The sequence below is a fragment of the Salvia hispanica genome, chromosome 6 (genome assembly GCF_029641045.1).
Source record: "Salvia hispanica isolate PSC_SH4W2 chromosome 6, Shi_PSC_v1, whole genome shotgun sequence".
Lineage (NCBI taxonomy): Eukaryota > Viridiplantae > Streptophyta > Magnoliopsida > Lamiales > Lamiaceae > Salvia > Salvia hispanica.
The window spans coordinates 36,772,858-36,791,460 of record NC_142697.1 but is presented as its reverse complement, the minus strand read 5'-3'; the positions used below and the strand labels follow the sequence as shown (position 1 = coordinate 36,791,460).

General features: G+C 36.1%; 1 protein-coding gene across 3 annotated transcripts; it reads left to right on the top strand.

The window, feature by feature from the left end:
* Positions 1-11,854: 11,854 nt before the first annotated feature.
* Positions 11,855-17,313, top strand: LOC125204320 (L-serine--phosphatidylethanolamine / L-serine--phosphatidylcholine phosphatidyltransferase-like). Of its 3 annotated transcripts, none has more exons than XM_048102939.2 (13): positions 11,855-12,114; positions 13,187-13,375; positions 13,611-13,676; positions 13,799-13,858; positions 14,204-14,294; positions 14,796-14,850; positions 14,965-15,044; positions 15,143-15,259; positions 15,369-15,453; positions 15,771-15,862; positions 16,375-16,628; positions 16,714-16,802; positions 16,959-17,313. In XM_048102939.2, exons 2-13 carry the CDS (start codon positions 13,212-13,214, stop codon positions 17,084-17,086), a joined length of 1,281 nt encoding a protein of 426 aa, XP_047958896.1. In that variant the 5' UTR covers positions 11,855-12,114; positions 13,187-13,211; the 3' UTR covers positions 17,087-17,313. The 3 variants fall into 3 exon arrangements, with proteins under 3 accessions (XP_047958896.1, XP_047958897.1, XP_088916408.1); XM_048102940.2 differs by lacking the exon at positions 11,855-12,114 and adding an exon at positions 12,156-12,224; XM_089060282.1 differs by lacking the exon at positions 11,855-12,114 and adding an exon at positions 12,262-12,520.
* The last annotated feature ends 1,290 nt before the right edge of the window (positions 17,314-18,603 follow it).

The following is an 18,603-nucleotide window of genomic DNA, read 5'->3' as shown; positions in this document are numbered from 1 at the left end:
TATAATATGATTAGACATGTAGTTCGGGTTAAATGTCAAGAACTATGTGCGGTTGGTCTTAGTTGCGTCAAATCATAATATTCCAATTTTCTTTTATTAATGATCAAACATAATGTGTACACTTTTGTAGGAGTAATTAACCAGCGCAATTATCGAACAATAAGAGCATCTTCAACGTTGTCTCTTATCCGTCTCTTAACTGTCTCATCTCTTCACTATTCATGGGCTCCACTGTACTTTTCAACTCATCTTTTAACTAAGAGACAACACTTGCATCCCTCCATCTCTTAACCATCTCTTAACTATTCATTCAATTTCATTTTTTATTTTTAATTCCAACAAATTCAATTAATAAAAACACACTTTATTAAATAAAATAAATATTACAATTTAAAAGCCTAAAAAATAAAAAAAAATACATAATTAAAAATCCTAAAAAATAAAAAAATACATAATTAAAATACTCTAAATTAAACTATAAAAACTACTCCGCCAGCGAATCATCATCCCCCGAAGTCGGCGGTGCACCTATACCAAGTTGAGCTCTCATATACTCAATTCCGGCCATATGGGCTGAAACTTGGCCAGGAGTCATTTATGAAAGGTCCGCCATCGTGGCGACCAGGTACATGGACATTAGGGTGTGCGAGCCCATGCCCGTGCCGAAGCCCTCCCCCTCGCCCGCCTGGCTTGATTCGCAAGCAGCCCCTCCCTCCCCCTCTCCCCCTCGCTCTAGCCGCCTTCGCCGCCTTGTTCCCTTGCGGTCGATGTCGTGTACCGGAAGAAGACCCCCTTGCATCATTGGTTGGCGTGCCCTCACGTGAGGTGTTGCCTTCACCGCCATCACTAGACGAGTAGTGGCCACGCGCCGTGTGCTTCATGCGTTTCGAGCCCGACTTGACACCGCCAGCCCACCTTTCAAGGTGGTGGACTTGCGACCAAACATCGACAAGCTTGAAATCTTTGCCGACGTCGTCTTGGAAGACCCGCAACGCCGCTCTCAGAATGTCGGCTCCACTGGCTCCGCTCTGATAATTCGCCTCTTCTCCCTGTATATCGCGCAAAATTTTTTGACATCTTTGTCGCATCGGTCCCAATGACTGCGGAGCATCTTCACGTTGCGGGCAACGGTCTTCTTCGGCCTTCATGCGTTGTAAACTTCGGTGACTTTTAGCCAAAAACACTTGTGGGTTTGTTGATTCCCGACGACAGGATCGTACGAGACGCTGATCCAAGCGTCGTATAGAGCCAACGTCTCGTCTTGGCTGTATGAATGACGGGTGCCGTCTCCCACAACCTCTTCCTCCTCTTCTTCCTCGGCATTGACGCCGAGCCAGAGGCTGATCCTGCCGGAGCCGGAGCCTCCACCTATTGGCCAGTAGGGCAAATTGCGTTCAGGCGCCAAAAAATTCTCCGGAATTTGGGATAATCCCGGCGATCGCCCGTACCTCTGGGGGGGAGGGACGATAGTATGCATCCACATCAAAATGTGGTGTTTGGTACGTCGGCGGGATGGTCGAGCCTTGGGTGCCTGGCGACGAACCGGGAGTACCCAAACAATTGTACATGCTCGCCCAATCGTCGAACGAGTTCAAGTCGAACCCGCCGGAGCGCCGTCTGCCGGAGCCGCCGCCGCTGGAGTTTCCATCGCCGGACATTTTTTCAACAATTTGAGAGTAGTGTTTGTGTGTAAAATGGAAGAGGAATGAGAGTAGTGTTTGTGTGTAAAATTGTGAATGGAGTATGGAGTATATTTATAGAATAATAAAAGAAGAAGAAAAAAATTAAAAATTCGACCGTTTGTTCCCAACGGCCATTTGACTGTTTGATTTTTTTTTTTAATTAAATTCGAATTTTTCGAATTTATATAAAAAAAACTATTACGTCATAATTCCGACGCCCACTCGCGGGCCGGCGAGTGGGCGTCACGCCATGCTCCAGCGCGCGCCACGTGGGCGCGCGCGTCGTCTCGCCAGCTCGAGGCCGGCCTCGCCGGCACGCGTCGCGCCACGAGATTTCTCGTCTCGTCGAGACGAGATGAGCTTCGCAACGCTGTCTCGATGTTGTCTCGTCTCGTCGAGACGAGACCGAGCCAGCATCGAGTCAGCGATGCGGATGCTCTAAAGGGTTATATATTGGCGCGTAATATCATATAATTTTTGAAAATTTTAATTTTCTCACTAATTTAAAGTTTGACAAATAATATCTTGAATTGGTGTGTCATTTTTCCACCGACTATGTATAGATTCCGGCTTTTGAAAATGACATGGAAGACGAGTTGTTAGGCCATCCACAATGGGGACGATGCGACGAACGATGCATCGTCCGTCGCATCGTCTGCCACTGTGGCATCGCAGACAATGGGTTAACCATCGTCCGTGGACGAAGCACGGACAATGCACACGCGTTTTTGGTTAAAAATTTAATTTTATTCAATTTTCAAAATCTCACTTTTCACTTCATTTTTCACTCCTTTCACTCTCAAATTCACACTACATTTTCTACATTTCAAACAAAATGAATCCCCGAGATTACCCAAGTCCGAATAGTCCGATGTTCGGTGGTGCACGATGGCCGGGTACAGAACCCGATGAATACTGGCCATTCGACACCAATGCCCAGTACGATCCCGACTTCAGCACGGACTCGTACGGGCTGTTAGACATGGAGCCTTCTCCCAACCGCACACCCGGCACCACCGCACCTCGCAGCCGATTATACAAGCAGCTAAAGCGGCGCATCTCTAATGGACCTCAACCATCCGGTGTTCGAGGATGAGAGTTCCGGCACAGCGATGTCCACCCGGCGTCCCCCGGGCATCAAGGCTGCCAAGGGCAAGGGCAAGGCGACATCCTCCGCCGCCGCCGCCGCCCCTGAGCCCGACCCCGAGTGCGACTTCGGCTGCAGCACGTGCCTACACGGATTTGGTGGCCTCCTCCGACTACAGGACGTTGTTGGACGCGCACAACGCCCTGATGCAGGCGACCAACCCGGCTCAAATCGAAGGCATCCAGCGGATGATCAATGGCCTCAGCCGCAAGTTGGGACTACTCTAGACTAGCCTCATTTTTTTATATGTAGTGGACTTTTTTTCTTTAATTTCTTATTTTGTAACTTTTTTTTAATTAAGTAAATGTAGGATTTGCCATAATTGTGTTGTTTTTATTTATTTATTTTGCTTGATATATTTGCATTAATTATATAAGTACAAAATAGAAGTAAAAAATGCTTAGGGCGGGCTATAGTCCGCCCCATTGCAGGTGGAAGGAGTGGAGTATAAAATGTTGATGTCACGGTGCATAGGGCGAGACTTAGGGCGGGCTATAGTCTGCCCCATTATGGATGCCCTTATATACTAGTAACGTGGAACATCACTTAATATTTGTTTTAAAAAACATACTGTACATATCATCAATAAGGATTTCTCTCTCTTTAGCTTTCATCTCCATCTCCACTTCCATCTCTCTATTCTCTCTCTCTCTCTTCAACATAGTTCTTCATCATCCTGTGTCAACTTCCAACTAGCCCCGACAAGCCACCTATACTAAAATGTTGTCACATTAGCTAGCGGGTGAGAAATTGACACCTCATTCAAAGTTCATGAGTACTTCCTCGGTCCCCCTAAAATTGACAAACTTGTAAATGACACAAGTTTTAATGTTCAATTGGTAAAGTAAGAGAGAGATGGAAAAAAAAATAAGAGAGAGAAAAAAAAAGTAATGGAATGAGTGTTAGTGAATTGTGGGGTCTACGTTATAAATGATGTGTATGATTATTTTTTGTTAAAAAACTTTTCATATTTAGACTTTGTCTAATTATAGAAGACGATCCAAAATGATAAAACTAATCTATTTTTTAGGAACGGATGGAATATTACTATTATTTATGAAGTCTAAAATTCTTGGTAAAATCAAAATTTTAAAAATTCTTTGATATTAAGCGCCAATAGCTCATTAGTAAAACAGAGTATAGAGTTAGTTTCCTTTCATTTATTGTGCATTTCTCAGTTCACATGAGAGGAATTAATTTTCCACTAATAAATTATAGATTTATAGTAGTAGTAACTATTTTTGTCATTAATTACTAAAATTATTAATGGATACAAGAAGTGGAGTATTTAGAAGCTTAACTAAATACTGTAGATTGTTTAAAAAACGTTGGTGTTATTTAAACTTGTAACAATTCCCTTGTGGCCCACTGTGCTGAATAAGATTAGACACATCGTATTCTTATGTCCGTATGTAAAACTGAAGATGTACTAATGAAGTGGAGTAGTGTTATTAATTAGCAAAACACAGTGTATGAAATTAAGGTTGGTTAAAGCTGAATACATTAATTTTGTTTCGCCTTTTTTGTTATGGGAGAGACGTAATACCCACCTTCTGTTTGTTATACATTTATGAATTTTAGGTACTTCCGATAGATTAAAGCTGCCCAGTTATAGTCAATCACATCATCATCTTATAAACGTGGACAACTAATATTGTTTAATTGTGTACTCCATATAACAGAAGATATAAGTGTGCATATCAGTATCAATAAAGGTATGCAACCAGATTTTATACAATTAAAAATCGATTTATTTATAAAAAATGTAATTTATTTATACATGAAAATGTATAGACATATATATTGTAGGAAACGTTCATAATATTTGTGTATAATTTTTTAAATCTTTTTGAATCATAAAATATAATTAGTGCATATTTTAATTCAAATTTAAAAAATAATAGAGAAATAATTCAAATATAAAAATTAAAAATTAAAAATGAGGCCAAAAACTAATAGCGTGTTTTTAATTTGTTAACTAACTATATTTATTATTTTAATATTTAATTAACACATCAAAATTACTAATATAATCTTGTTTTGGTTGTACAAAATTTGGTTGTTTATCATTACTCTAGTGAAATGGCAAAGTGATACGCCTACTTACCCTTTATGGTAAAAGTGAAAGCGGAAAGTGAATAATTGACGGAGGATTGACGAAAATGACAAAAATAAACAAAATAATAGGGGATGGGGAGTATTGCATTTTATACTCCAATTTAATACATTTAATGGAAAAAGAATAAAAGTAAAATAGAATAATAATAAGTACATATTTTTTAAAAATATATCATTTTAAATAAAAAATATATGTCATTTTAAAGACTACTGTAGGATAGAAGAAGTAGTACTTCTTATATTTATCAAATAATGTATAGTTAATTTATTACACTATATTTATCAAATAATATCTGTTTGGATTCTACTTCCTTTTTGGCCTAACTCTTGTTTAGATGTTACTCTAATTACATCTAAATATTAACACCGTTAATTCGTCGGACAGTCTCAAGTTTTTGAACTTTTTAGAGTGTCCACTATAGGGGAGCCGCGGCCGGGCCACCGGAGAGCCGCGAGCCGCTGCTCCATATAGTGACTGGGGTGGGCAGCCGCGGTGGGTGGGGGGGGGGGGGGGGGGGGGGTGGACCCAGGAGAGCCACGATCGTGGCCCTCCTATTGTATTGGCCACGAGCCGCGGCTCTCCATATTTTTTGATTTTTTTTTTTAATTCTATAAGTATACACATTTTTTTACCTCATTCCTACACAAATTCTATAAATATACCCGTTTTTAATTAAAATATACACAAAATGAAAAAAATAAATTATTTGGTGACTTGGGCATGTCCACTATAGTGTAAAACATGGACGTTGATGGCCCGGCCACGATTTTATAGCTTGGCCCGGCCAACTATAGTGGATACCCTTATACCAACTTGGTGCGTATTTACTCTTTGAAGTATAGCTAATTTACACTACGTTGTACATATCCAATTGGGTACAATATTCATCGTTGAATTAGATCATCCGCAATGCAGCGCGATGCGGTCTCGGTCTCGTCTCGACGAGACGAGACGGCATCGAGACAGTGATGCGGCTCTCGTCTCGTCTCGACGCGTGAGGCGTCCCGGCGAGGCCGGCCTCGAGCTGGCGAGACACGCACCCGGCGCCACGTGGCGCGCGCGAGCGGCTGGCGTGACGCCCACTCGCCGACACGCGAGTGGGCGTTGGATTTATGACGTCATAATTCAATTTTTTTTTTAAATCAGATTTTTCGAAGAAATATTTTTAAAAAAAAAAACGGTAATATGACCGTTGAACGGTCATATTTTTAATTTTTTTTTATATTCTATATATACTCTTCTCCATTCTCCATTTTACACACAAACACACATCTATTCTCTCATCTCTCTTTCTTTCCTCTCCAATCACTTCTATAAAATCATTCCTTTATTTTTTTTCTTCTCCCAAATTTAATCAATTATGGATCCATTTGAGCAAATGCGTTGAATAATGAAAGAATCGCTAGAAGAAGATCGACGTAGGGAGGAGGAAGCCGCCGCGCCTCCTAGGCGACGCCGGACATACATCCATCGTAACCGGAAAGATATCTACTTCAGTCTGAACCCGGTGTGGGGAGATATCTACTTCCGTCGTCGTTTCCGTATGTCACGCGCGCTATTTTTGCATATCGCGAGTACATTGGTGGCACGGGAAGAGTTATTCAGAAAAGGATTCGACGTTGTTGGCCGTCCTAGCCACACGACGCTCCAGAAATGTACTGCGGCGATCCGTCAGCTTGTTACTGGACAAACGGCGGATGCGTTCGACGAATACCTGCACGTCGGAGAATCCACTGGGAGACTTTGTTTGTTGAACTTCTGCAATTGCGTTCGGGCAGCCTTCACCGCCGAATTTCTGAAGAAGCCAACCACCGCAGATTGTCAGTTTCTGCTCCGTCTTCACGAACAAGTGCACGGATTCCCCGGGATGCTCGGGAGTGTCGATTGCATGCATTGGCAATGGAAGAATTACCTTGTGGTGTTGAGGGGGTCATACACGAGCGGCCACAAAGACACCCACCCCACCGTTATACTCGAGGCCGTCGCCGACTACCGGCTATGGATTTGGCATGCGTATTTTGGGGTCCGCCTCGAACGGGAGTGCATCCGTCTTTGCAAGAGCGGTTGTCTATTCGCGAAAGGACACGTGATTCTACCGCCCACGCCCAACTCCAGGAGGATCTAATGGAGCACATTTGGGCAAAATTTGGCAACCGTTAGATGATCGTCACTAGAGAACTCCTTCTTCTACTTCTTTGCCTCCATTTTTTTTAATTTGAGTTTAAGTGTGCAATTTGTAATTTCTAGTTTTTTAATTATGTCTTTTTTATTTTTTTAGGCATTTAAATTGTATTTTTTTTTTATTTAATGAAGTGTGTTTTTTATTAATTGAATTTGTTGGAATTAAAAATAAAAAATGAAATTGAATGAATAGTTAAGAGATGGTTAAGAGATGGAGGGATGCAGGTGTTGTCTCTTAGTTAAGAGATGAGCTGAAAAGTACAGTGGGGCCCATGAATAGTGAAGAGATGAGACGGTTAAGAGACGGATAGAGACAGCGTTGAGGATGACCTTAGCAACACTATAATTTGCATATTACTCCCTCCGTCCCGGATAATTTGTAATTTGTCTCATTTCACTTTATACCATTTTTGGTAGTGGACTCCATATTCCACTAACTCATTCTTGTTCATATTTTATTATAAAACTAATATATAAAAGTAGGATACACATTTTACTAACCTTTTCTAACTCACTTTTCATTATATTTCTTAAAATCTGTGTCCGGTCAAAGTGAGACGAATTATCAGGAAAGGAGGGAGTAATAGTTTTTGTTATTTTTACTTATATTTGTAGCTTATAATAGTACTACAGTTTTACTACTACATCTTAATGGGTTGGTTGATTAATATCATTAATTCACTCATCCCAACCATAAGAAAATTAAAGAAAATCACACTTTTAATTTTTATTTTTATTTGGAATTTTATACTATATATACGAAAAATGATGGTACAATATATATTCTTGATGGACAGACCAAAATGAAACAATTTATTTTTGGACAGAGATAGTAAATGAGTACTCCATTTGTTATCACCTTAACAAAATCATATGCATATATTCGTTGTACAATATGAGATAACGTAGTCTAGCTATCTTGGAAAGGTCAAGACTTGACAATTGGCCTAAGTAGTGATTTTCTTGTTCCTTCAATTAACTTGAGTTTTAGTTTAGAAGCAAAAATGTCAAGACACATGCACCTCTTGCAGTTTCACTAGGTACATTGATAGTAAATAAGTACTTACTAACCTAATTTTATTTTGGCAGTATCCTTTAAAATTAATCAACGAGCAACACAATTATTTTAATGACATATGTTAAGTACCTTTATTTAGTCAACTTATATCACATGGAATTAAATCATTTTCAAGATTATAATCATAATGACACATCCAATTATTTGGTCAAAAATCCTTATCTCGAATGCATAGCTGTAATAATGAAAAAGCATACAAGATTAGTCCAAGATATTAGCAATCATAATTTTGCAATTAAACTATCAAAATGCAGAGAGCTGTCAGCATCTTGTTAACAAATTATGGTTTTACAATGTCTCAATCAATTTTGCGCATGCCAACCATGATAATTTCAATTTAAAAAAAAAATACTAGAAAATAGATTGTGTGGTTTCAGTCAAACCACGATAATTTAATTATTAACCCACATCCCAAAACCATACATTTAGTCGATTTTGCCTCATAAATAGGTAGAATTTTTTTAATTATTACATTAACCCACGTAAATATAAGCAAGAAATATCCACCAATCAAAAAGAATAGAAAAAAAGAATATCACCTATTACTCAGTTAAAAAAGCTTACATATAGAAGCATTAATTAGAAACTTTACAAAATAAATATTAAATTCACGCGTTGATGTTAGATGAGTAAATAATATTAATAAATGGATTACATGATTTACTTTAATTTTGAGGGAACGATACTATATATGATTAAGCAATATGAGTTGTAAAAGTTTGGTAGAAAATATAGAAATAAAAATAGGGCAGTGAGTAATGATGAAAATATTTATAAAAAAAATGGGAAAAGGGCAGCTAGCAAAATTAAATGTACGAGGCAGGCATATATCCTTATCATTAAAGCTTATATAATCCTGTAAATAAAAATTGTCTCGTGCTGTGTAGAATCTTTATGATGAATTTGGTCCTTCACTTTAATTGTATTATTATCATTTCACATGGCTTTTCTATACTTTCTTAAATACTTTTGGGCCCATTTTGCATTTAATACTTGAAAATGCGTCTCTCTCTAGGATTTATTTTGTTGGGTGTTTATTTGAGTGGAACATACCACTTTATTAATTTTTATTTTACGTGCCCAATTAGTATAGAACACTAGCTATATTAGGATAAATAACTCACTTTTGGAGTTATTTGACTTAAAATATAATTTTAAATGTACTAGTATGTTTTTTGTATTAGGGTTTTCTTGTATGTTAGTAGTATTTTTTAACTTATAGATTTGTCAAGAAGTGATCTGTCTGAAAATTTTGGTTCAATTTTTTTTAAGCTTAGGTCACTTTGTGTATAAAAGTGTATTTCAATTGGGATCAGTTTATCTTTACAAAAATTCCTGACCAACCGACAACTCCTATTTTTTTAATATAACATTTTTATGAATTCGTCTTTTGTTGGTATTAGATTGAATTTAACAACTCAAAATTATTAAGTAATGATTCAATATGTGTATTCTTTTAATTAAAAAATTATACATACTTGCATGATGAGTGACCGAATCAATTAAACAGCTAAAACTTGTTGACTGCTTCGATAGTACAACATGAACGATTTCTTTCTAAGGAAACTTTTTTACTATCGCAATTATATTTTGATTTAATATGTTTACAAAATCATCACTTCATAAACTGTAGTAGTACTATTACATTAGGTACATCGTCATCCATTTTTAAAATAACAAATAATTTGGTTTGAAATCTTAAAAATCCGCCTAATATGGCCATGCCGCCAAATCAAATTGTTGTTATCCAATAACCTTACCAAACACGTGATATATTTCTTTGATTAATTTGATTATATGCCTAAACTTCAAAGATTTGTTTAGATCTCATAGACCCCAAAATGTATCTTTTTTCTAATGGTCATTCCTAATATAAAAAAAGGGACATGTGTTGAAGACAAAAATTGACTTCAATTTACATTTGAATATTTAATTAATACTATTATAGTTACTAATCAAGTCAAAATAGTTTTGATCTTCAAATTTAATGGCAGTTCATTTTTAAGATAAAAAAAATCAAATCACAATGTTAATGATTCGAAACTATCAATGATTTGTAACGATAGTAAAAAAAAAATTAATTTTCGTAAAAAAATATCAATTGAGAACTTAAAATTTATTTTATCAGTGACATGTACACTATTCAATATGATGAACTGAAAAAAAAAATCTTTGAGACTCATCCAATTTTGCTTTAGTGTAGTACATGAATCTGTTAATAACATGTCAAATCAACAAACACTACACAAACGAAATATTTAACTATGCATTTATTGTGAAGAAACTATGATTAATCCAATGGATTTACCACATTAACAATCTGTCCAAATTTGCAAATATGTTCCCTGAAAATGTTTGCAAAATTCAAAATATACGAAGTCTGTCAAATGCCGAATAAAAAAAAAATATTTACTATTTCAAGTATTAAAAAAATTCAAAACATACGAAATCTGTCAAATGCCGAATCAAAAAAAATATCTACTATTTCAAGTATTAAATCGACAAAACATGTAAACATTAAACACCCCACGGTGGCCTGTTTTTGTGAAGACGATCAGCTACCCAATGGGTGACAAGAGAGTGTTATTTGCAGCAAAGCAGGAGGCTGAGATTAGGTAAAGGGGTAAATTGGTCGAACCTATTAACTGTAATATTTTAAGCAAAATGACAGATACTGTAAAATAGTACTACTAATATTAAGGGTTTAGACTTGAAGTACTCCACTTTTTTAATTTGATTCACTCCTTGGTACTCTCTCCGTCCCGCTTAAGATGACACGTTTTCCTTTTTAATTTGTCCCAACTAAGATGACACATTTCCTTTTTTGGTAATTTCTCTCTCCAATTAATACACTCAACCACTTTTTCTCACTCTTATTAAAATATTCATCTTCCTTTATCTCTCCACTTTAATAATTACACTCACATTCTCTCTCTCAAATTAAACACTTTAACTAATAACTCCTAAAATCCCGTACCGGCTAAGCAATGTGTCATCTTAGCCGGGACCGAGGGAATAGTCTATTACTCTATGTTTTATATATTTATTTTTTTAGTAGGTTGATCTAATATTTTAATGCTTCGTCAGTCTTTAAAAAATAAATTTTTGTCGTTTTGGTCAATTAATCAAAGTTAGTTCATTTTTACATTTTAAAAAAAATTTATCTCACATTAAACAACTCATAATGTGAATCTCAGAATTCAATAATATTATTTCAACTATTTTTCTTATTTTATCTCTCATATTGATCAATTTTAAATTAAAACTTTTGTCAATTTTCAAGATCACTATTCGTAAGTTACTATTCGTAAGTTACGGTTCATAAAAGTATGATTTAAATTTTACTCACATGGACGGCTTCATACCTTGACGTTTTAAAAAATTTGTTCCAATTAAAGTGAGAGTACGAAGTAGTATATTTTAAATTTGGTTGAAATTAGTAATAAAAAAATATTTTATTGAGGAATGAAATTAGAGGTAGATGAGATGTGATGGAGATTATGTAGTATGAAGAATATACCTTTGGGGGCGTGACAATAAATCGAAACATGAATGTGTTTATTCTGAAATAAAATGGAATATCCCCACTCTAGTCGATTTCAATGCAGTCTACGCCTTTATTACAAAATTAAACACACCCAACTCCAGATATTCAAAATCAAAATACTCTCTCTCTCTAAACTCCCCCTTTGACCGCCGTACCATTTTAAAACGTCACCGCCTTTTCGTCGCCTGCTCTCTCTCTCTCTCTCTCTCCTTTTCATCTGAGCACAAAATTTATCGGTATTCAGCCGCACATTTATACGTTCCGGACTCTCACTTCTCTTTTACTTCTCTACTCAAATCTCGATGAGCTCATTTCCATCCCAGGGCTCAGATCCTTCTCTATTCTCTACTATATAATTCAGTAAGTGAATGCCATTATTTGATTCACTTTCTTTCTTACCTCTCAACTCTTTCTTCTTTTTTTCTTCCCCTTTTCCCTTTTTAGGGGAATATAATTGGCATTACTCCAATGTATGTATTGATTGGCTTTTCTGTTTCTCATATACAAGCAATGTGTGTTTCGATTCGACTCTTTAATCTTCCGGGGGGAATGGGGTATATCGGATTCTTAGCATGCACCGAACTTAAGTGTTTGATATTCCCGAATTGACGAATTAATCGGTTGAAAACGACACTCGAAGTCGTGGATTTTGATTCTGCTGCCTCTTCCATTGCATGCGGCGATTCACTCTTTTGAATTTTTTTCTAGCTTTCATTTGGTTCCGCGTCTTCCATTAATGTTAATTGACTAAGTCTACGCAGGATTGGTACTGTTCAAGTTGAAACTTTTTTTACTGTTTATGGATTAGAGAGGCGTGTGATTAGGGTTTATAAGCCGCAAGGTTTTGTGAATAAACCCGACCCTTTTATTTATTATGTTGTGTTATGGTAGACGATTGAATAAAATTTGGTAGGTGTGTGGAAACTTATCTTGCTGTAGGCTTGTAGCTGCTTTTTTTTTGGTTGACTATTACTTTTAGGTTCTGTATCTCAGTGTATTTATCTTTTACTCGGAGAAAATTTGGAGGCTGTGTTTTGAAATTTTGATACTTCTATATTTTTATTAGCTTTTGGTGTGCCACTAACTTCAGATTTCTAGAGGTCTACTTTGCCTCTCTACTTGGAACTCTGAGCTTAAATAGTTTTAGTGTATATTTGTAACTCATATAGTTGTATGCATGGAAAAGGCGTGGACTTGCATTGACCAATAGTGTTATCTTTGCTATGTGTTTTTTAACTTGTTTTAGCACCTTGGAATTTATCTGCCGGATGATAGGACAGCATTTTATGATGTTAATTTGTTACTGTAGTTTATTTCATGGGGTGGTTGGCAAAGTTTTCTTATTATAATCATCGATAACTTTTACTATCCTCTATCTTGTAATGGTAGCTTATGGCGGTCATGAAGCTCATTCTTTGAATTGTTCTTGCAGTGAGAAGTGTCTTGCATCATAGAATATGGAATTTAACGACGAATGGAGAGCTTTGCGGAAGGTTCATGTGGCTTATCAAAACGGTGATTTGAGCACATCAAGTAGCGAACACGATCATGATCCGTGGACTGCCTGGGCTTACAAGCCTCGCACAATTACATTATTACTAATTGGTGCATGCTTCCTTGTGTAAGTTGGTTAAATTTTTGTACTGCATTTTTTGGTTCATTCATAAGTTTTGGTGGCAATGGATATGTGAATAATTTTTGTACTGCATTTTCCTAAACCCTATAAGTTTAATATCTCCGGTTTCACTTGGAGATGCTAGGAAGCATAATAGTGAAACAGAAGAGAACCACTTCATGATATGAGCAATTATTTTTCAATAGTCCTGAAATAACTTCGATTTGGAAATATTCCTCAGATGGGCAAGTGGAGCACTTGATCCTGAACGTGGTTCAGAAACTGAGCTTGTTACTTCTGTGAAGAGGTGACTGCTAAAACCTTTGAATACCACATAAAAAAGTGCACATAAGAGAATTGTATTTTCTTATTTGCGCATCCTCTATGTAATTTTTGAAGGCTAAGTGTTGCATTTATGCCTTTTGATAGGGGTTTATGGGCGATGATCGCGGTGTTCCTTGCTTATTGCTTATTGCAGGCTCCTTCAACGTAAGTTATTCTCAACCTACCCTGTGAAGTCTGCTTGTCTTTGCATGAGCTAATTGGTTCTGTAAAGGTTCTACTCTTGTTGTGTGAAGAACAATTTTCTTAAATCATCAGTTTGTCTTCTCTAGCATTTAGAATTGTTTATGAATGATTACCTGACTTGGCTGCAAATAGAGGTATTTAGCATTTCAGAAGGCATTAACTTCAGTTAAAGCTAAATGGCTTAAAAAATATAGGCGTGCCCCATGATGTTCTTGGAATACCTTATGAATATTGCAATACCCGAAGCTCTACCTTTGACATGCTCGTGTGTCTGGACAAATTATCATGGACCACATTCTTTTTCAGGATACTTATCCGGCCGCATCCTGCAATATGGCGACTTGTTCATGGAATGGCTGTAATATACCTCGTTGCCTTAACATTTTTACTATTCCAGGTAGCCCTTTATGTTTTTGTATACAGTTGTATTTTTTTTGGCCTATTTTGGGCTTAAGTTTAGTTTAGCTATATGGCAAGTGTCTGTATGTTAATTTAGTACTTTTCTTGATAAAATCAAATAATTCTTATATTTATATGTAGTCTTCCATCAATTCAGCATACTGAGTTTGTTGGAGAGACAGGCTAGAGATATTATGCATAACTGAAATTATTTTACACGTTGTGGGCATTGTCATAAGTAGCCTGAATATGGATTCCTAAAACAGAGACTGTAGAAGTTTTATTCATAATGTTCAGAATTTTTTTTGTTTGGTTAAATCATAGTATGATTCTTTTAACACAATTTTTAAAAAATGAATATCTTTGCAGCTTTACTCATTATTTTACCTTAGCTTTTTTTTGTGATTTCTTCTTGACTGCATCATAGCTTGGATTTATCACGCTTTATGAATTTTCTCAATAGTTTCTGATATCTCTTCTCAATTTTTCGTTTTTGAAGAAGCGTGATGATGCACGGCAATTTATGCGATTCCTGCATCCTGATCTTGGTGTTGGTAGGGTGTTCCAACTTTTACTCCTCCATTGAATGCAAGCTACATGTTTTCCACCATTATACTCATTAGTGGATGTGAGTTATTACCGATATATTCTATTTGTCATAAATGCAGAACATCCAGAAAGATCATATGGTGCCGATTGCCGAATTTATTTACCTGAAAATCCTACAAGCAGGTTTAAGAATGTTTATGTATGTTATCTTTGTATTTTTAGTGTTTGTTTTATGTACTTGTCAAGTAAATATGCCTATGCAGCTAGCACTGAAACTTTGATTCATGTTGTTCTTAGGACACACTTTTTGATGAGTTTGTTTTGGCACATATCCTCGGTTGGTGGGGGAAAGCTATAATGATTCGTAATCAGCCACTTTTGTGGGTACTTTCTATCGGATTTGAGTTGATGGAGGTCAGTTTTTGTTCTTTGCCTACTAATTTTACGCTGTTCAGTGCCGAGCAAGGACTGAGGACGTATTTCTTTTTTCATTAAAGGTGGTTTTTGTATATGGTGTTTTCAGCTGACTTTTCGCCACATGTTACCGAACTTCAATGAATGTTGGTGGGACAGTATCATTCTTGACATATGTATCTGCAATTGGTTTGGTAAGTTTTAGTTGCTTCAACTCTGGTTATCATTTTTGGGTTTTTCATATTACCCGAAAATATTTTACATGCCCTTTTTTAGAGAAGATAGTAACACATTTTAGCTTAAATATGATTTCCTCTTACAACTCTCGTCTACGGACATATAGTTGGTTTATTACCTGCAGATCCTTGCAGAAATTTTTAGCCGAACTAGAACCCGATTTTCTTCTATCCTTGTTGCTGGCTTATCTTGGTTACCTACTTATATATTAGATATTCATCTTTACTTCTTGTGGAAAGAGGGTTGTCACTATGTTTCATTTTTTGCTTCACAGGTATTTGGTCTGGTATGCGCACAGTTCGGTACTTTGATGGAAGAACTTATGAGTGGGTTGGCATAAGCCAGCAGCCTAACATCATGGGGAAAGTACGTCAGTTTGCATGACTTTCAAATTACATAAAGTAATATCTTTAAAGTAACTGCAGATTTGCATGTGTTCTAGTTGGTTGTCTAAGTGGGTTGAATGTGTTGGATGGAGTTGTTATGCATATATTGTTGTGTCCTGGTGTTTAGCTGGCAGCTTGTCTAATATGTTGCTTATAAATTGCATTTTTTTTATAGAATTCTCTGGTATATAGGATAACATTAGATTCCAAAGTGACGATATGTAAAACATGCACCAATTGAGATGACCCACATATGAGATTCCGGCAGGGCATAGTTCTCTTCATTTCTGAAGTTCTAATTTTAAGCCAATTGGGTTTCTTTCATCCTGATTGAGTTTAAATGTATTGTAGTAGTATATGGTAACTTCAGTATAAGTTGTTTATGTCATGCTACACCGAGGTTTGGTTAGGATGTTTTTTCTGCATAAAGCCATTTATAATGTTGCACCATCACTGTAAACAGAAACTTATGGCATCCTCTTTGATTTTCAGGTCAAACGAACTCTTGGACAGTTCACTCCTGCCATGTGGGATAAAGACGAATGGCACCCATTTCTTGGTCCATTCCGCTTTGTTCAAGTTCTGAGCCTTTGCATTGTCTTCTTGACCGTGGAACTCAATACTTTCTTTCTGAAGTTTTGCCTTTGGGTTCCTCCTCGAAATCCTATAATTGTATATAGGTTGGTGTTGTGGTGGCTTATAGCAATACCAACAATTCGCGAATACAATTCTTACTTGCAAGACAGGTAATTCATGTTTTCCCGGTTTCTGGGGTCTAAAGCAGGAAGGTTTTAATGTTTTCTTATGGTCTGATCTTTGCTTTGTTAACAGAAAACTAGTGAAGAAAGTAGGTACCTTTTGCTGGCTCTCACTTGCTATCTGCATCGTGGAACTCCTCATTTGTATCAAGTTTGGACATGGTGAGTATCCGATTCAGTTGGCATCAACGCTTTCTGTCTAGTATTTTTGCTTCTCAATCATCTTGTTTCAACTTAAATATAATGGTGTGGATTTATGTTTGTTTTAGTTTGAAACTCACATTTTCATTTATTGAATGATATATTATGGTCAATCAGGACTGTTCCCTAATGTCATGCCGAGGTGGGTGGTTATATTTTGGACGACTGTCGGAATTGGGCTCATCGTATTCTTGGTTGCATGGTCGTATCAACTACACAGGTCAATGAAGAGAAAATGGCAATAGGTTCATTTTTGGGGGGGATTCAACAATTTTCTTTGAGTTCTCCATGTTTTCTTTGGTTAATTTGAGGTGGTGTAAATACCCACTGCATTTTTAATTGTAAATGTTTTACATTTAGGTTAGATCCTACTCTTGTTGAATTTATAAATCTTAATTCTTTGTGAGCAAATATTGCCAATGCCACCTTTTATTTTTCTTCATTCATATTTTAATATTTAACAAGTTTTTCACCTTGTGTTAGTTAGAAACTTTGAACAGATTTCTGTTCCCGCAGTTTGAATTCTTGTCTGCTGATAACTACCAAGTGCTTGTGGGATGGTTGAAATAAAATTTATGATATTGATGTTTAAAAATTGAAGGTTATATGGAGAAAGAAAAATATGAAAGAGAATGAGAGAGTAAAATAAATGTTAAAATGAAGTTTTTGTTAAAAACAATGACTGCTTGGAATGACCTGTAATGCAAGTTAACTTGGAATGAAGTAAATTACTCCATATAATTGTGTTCTTTTTAAATAAAACAATATACTATGGGGGTGTTCGGTTGACAAGACTAAGTCTCATGATTAAATATGTATCATGTTTGGTTCATAAGATTAACTCCTTTAACTTAATCCTAGATGGATAGTCTCATGATAATTAGTCATAGCTTCCCCCTCCAACTAAAATAATCCTACAACCTAATTCTAGATGAATAGTCTCATGATAATTAGTCATGGCAATCGAACGCCACCTATGGCTTTGTGATAATATAGTATTCCATCGTAGATATGTATCGTTTGACTAAAAAGCAAATGATTTCAGCATGACATCTTAAAAATAAAAGTATCATTTTCATTGAGACATTGTTAGTTCTTACATTTATTTCGATTCCAATTTTACACGTGAATTCAAAATCCATCTCTTATTCAAATGACTCAATTGTCATCAATTTTGATTTCAAATGTGTGATAATATCCCCCAAAAGATCAAGATAATTTTAAATTTTGTGTAAAATAGAAGACAGTACAAATTTAGAGCATTTTTATACATTTGATACGTATTATAAACAATAATGTTTTCTACCATCGAAACAATCACAAAATTAGTACTTCTCTATCTTTCATTTTGAATCCAAATATAATTTACAGTAACTTCGAAGAAAGAGGTAAATGAAAATATGGAAGATAAATAGTACTCCTAGGTGGCGTTCGGTTGTCATGACTAATATCATGAGACTATCCATCTAAGATTAAATTGTGAGATTATTTTAGGTGGAGGAGGAAGCTATGACTAATTATCATTAAACTATCTATCTAGAATTAAGTTGTATGGTTCATTCTTATGAACCAAACATAATACAAATTTAATCATGAGATTTAATCTTGGCAACCGAACACCCCTTAGTTGCTATATTTACATTTTCTTTCTTTGATGATGTATATTTACTTACTTCTCTAAACAAAGAGAAAATATGACCATTATTTTGTTTAACTTGTCATTTACCTCATTCCCTTAGAAATAACTGCTTCATACTACTAG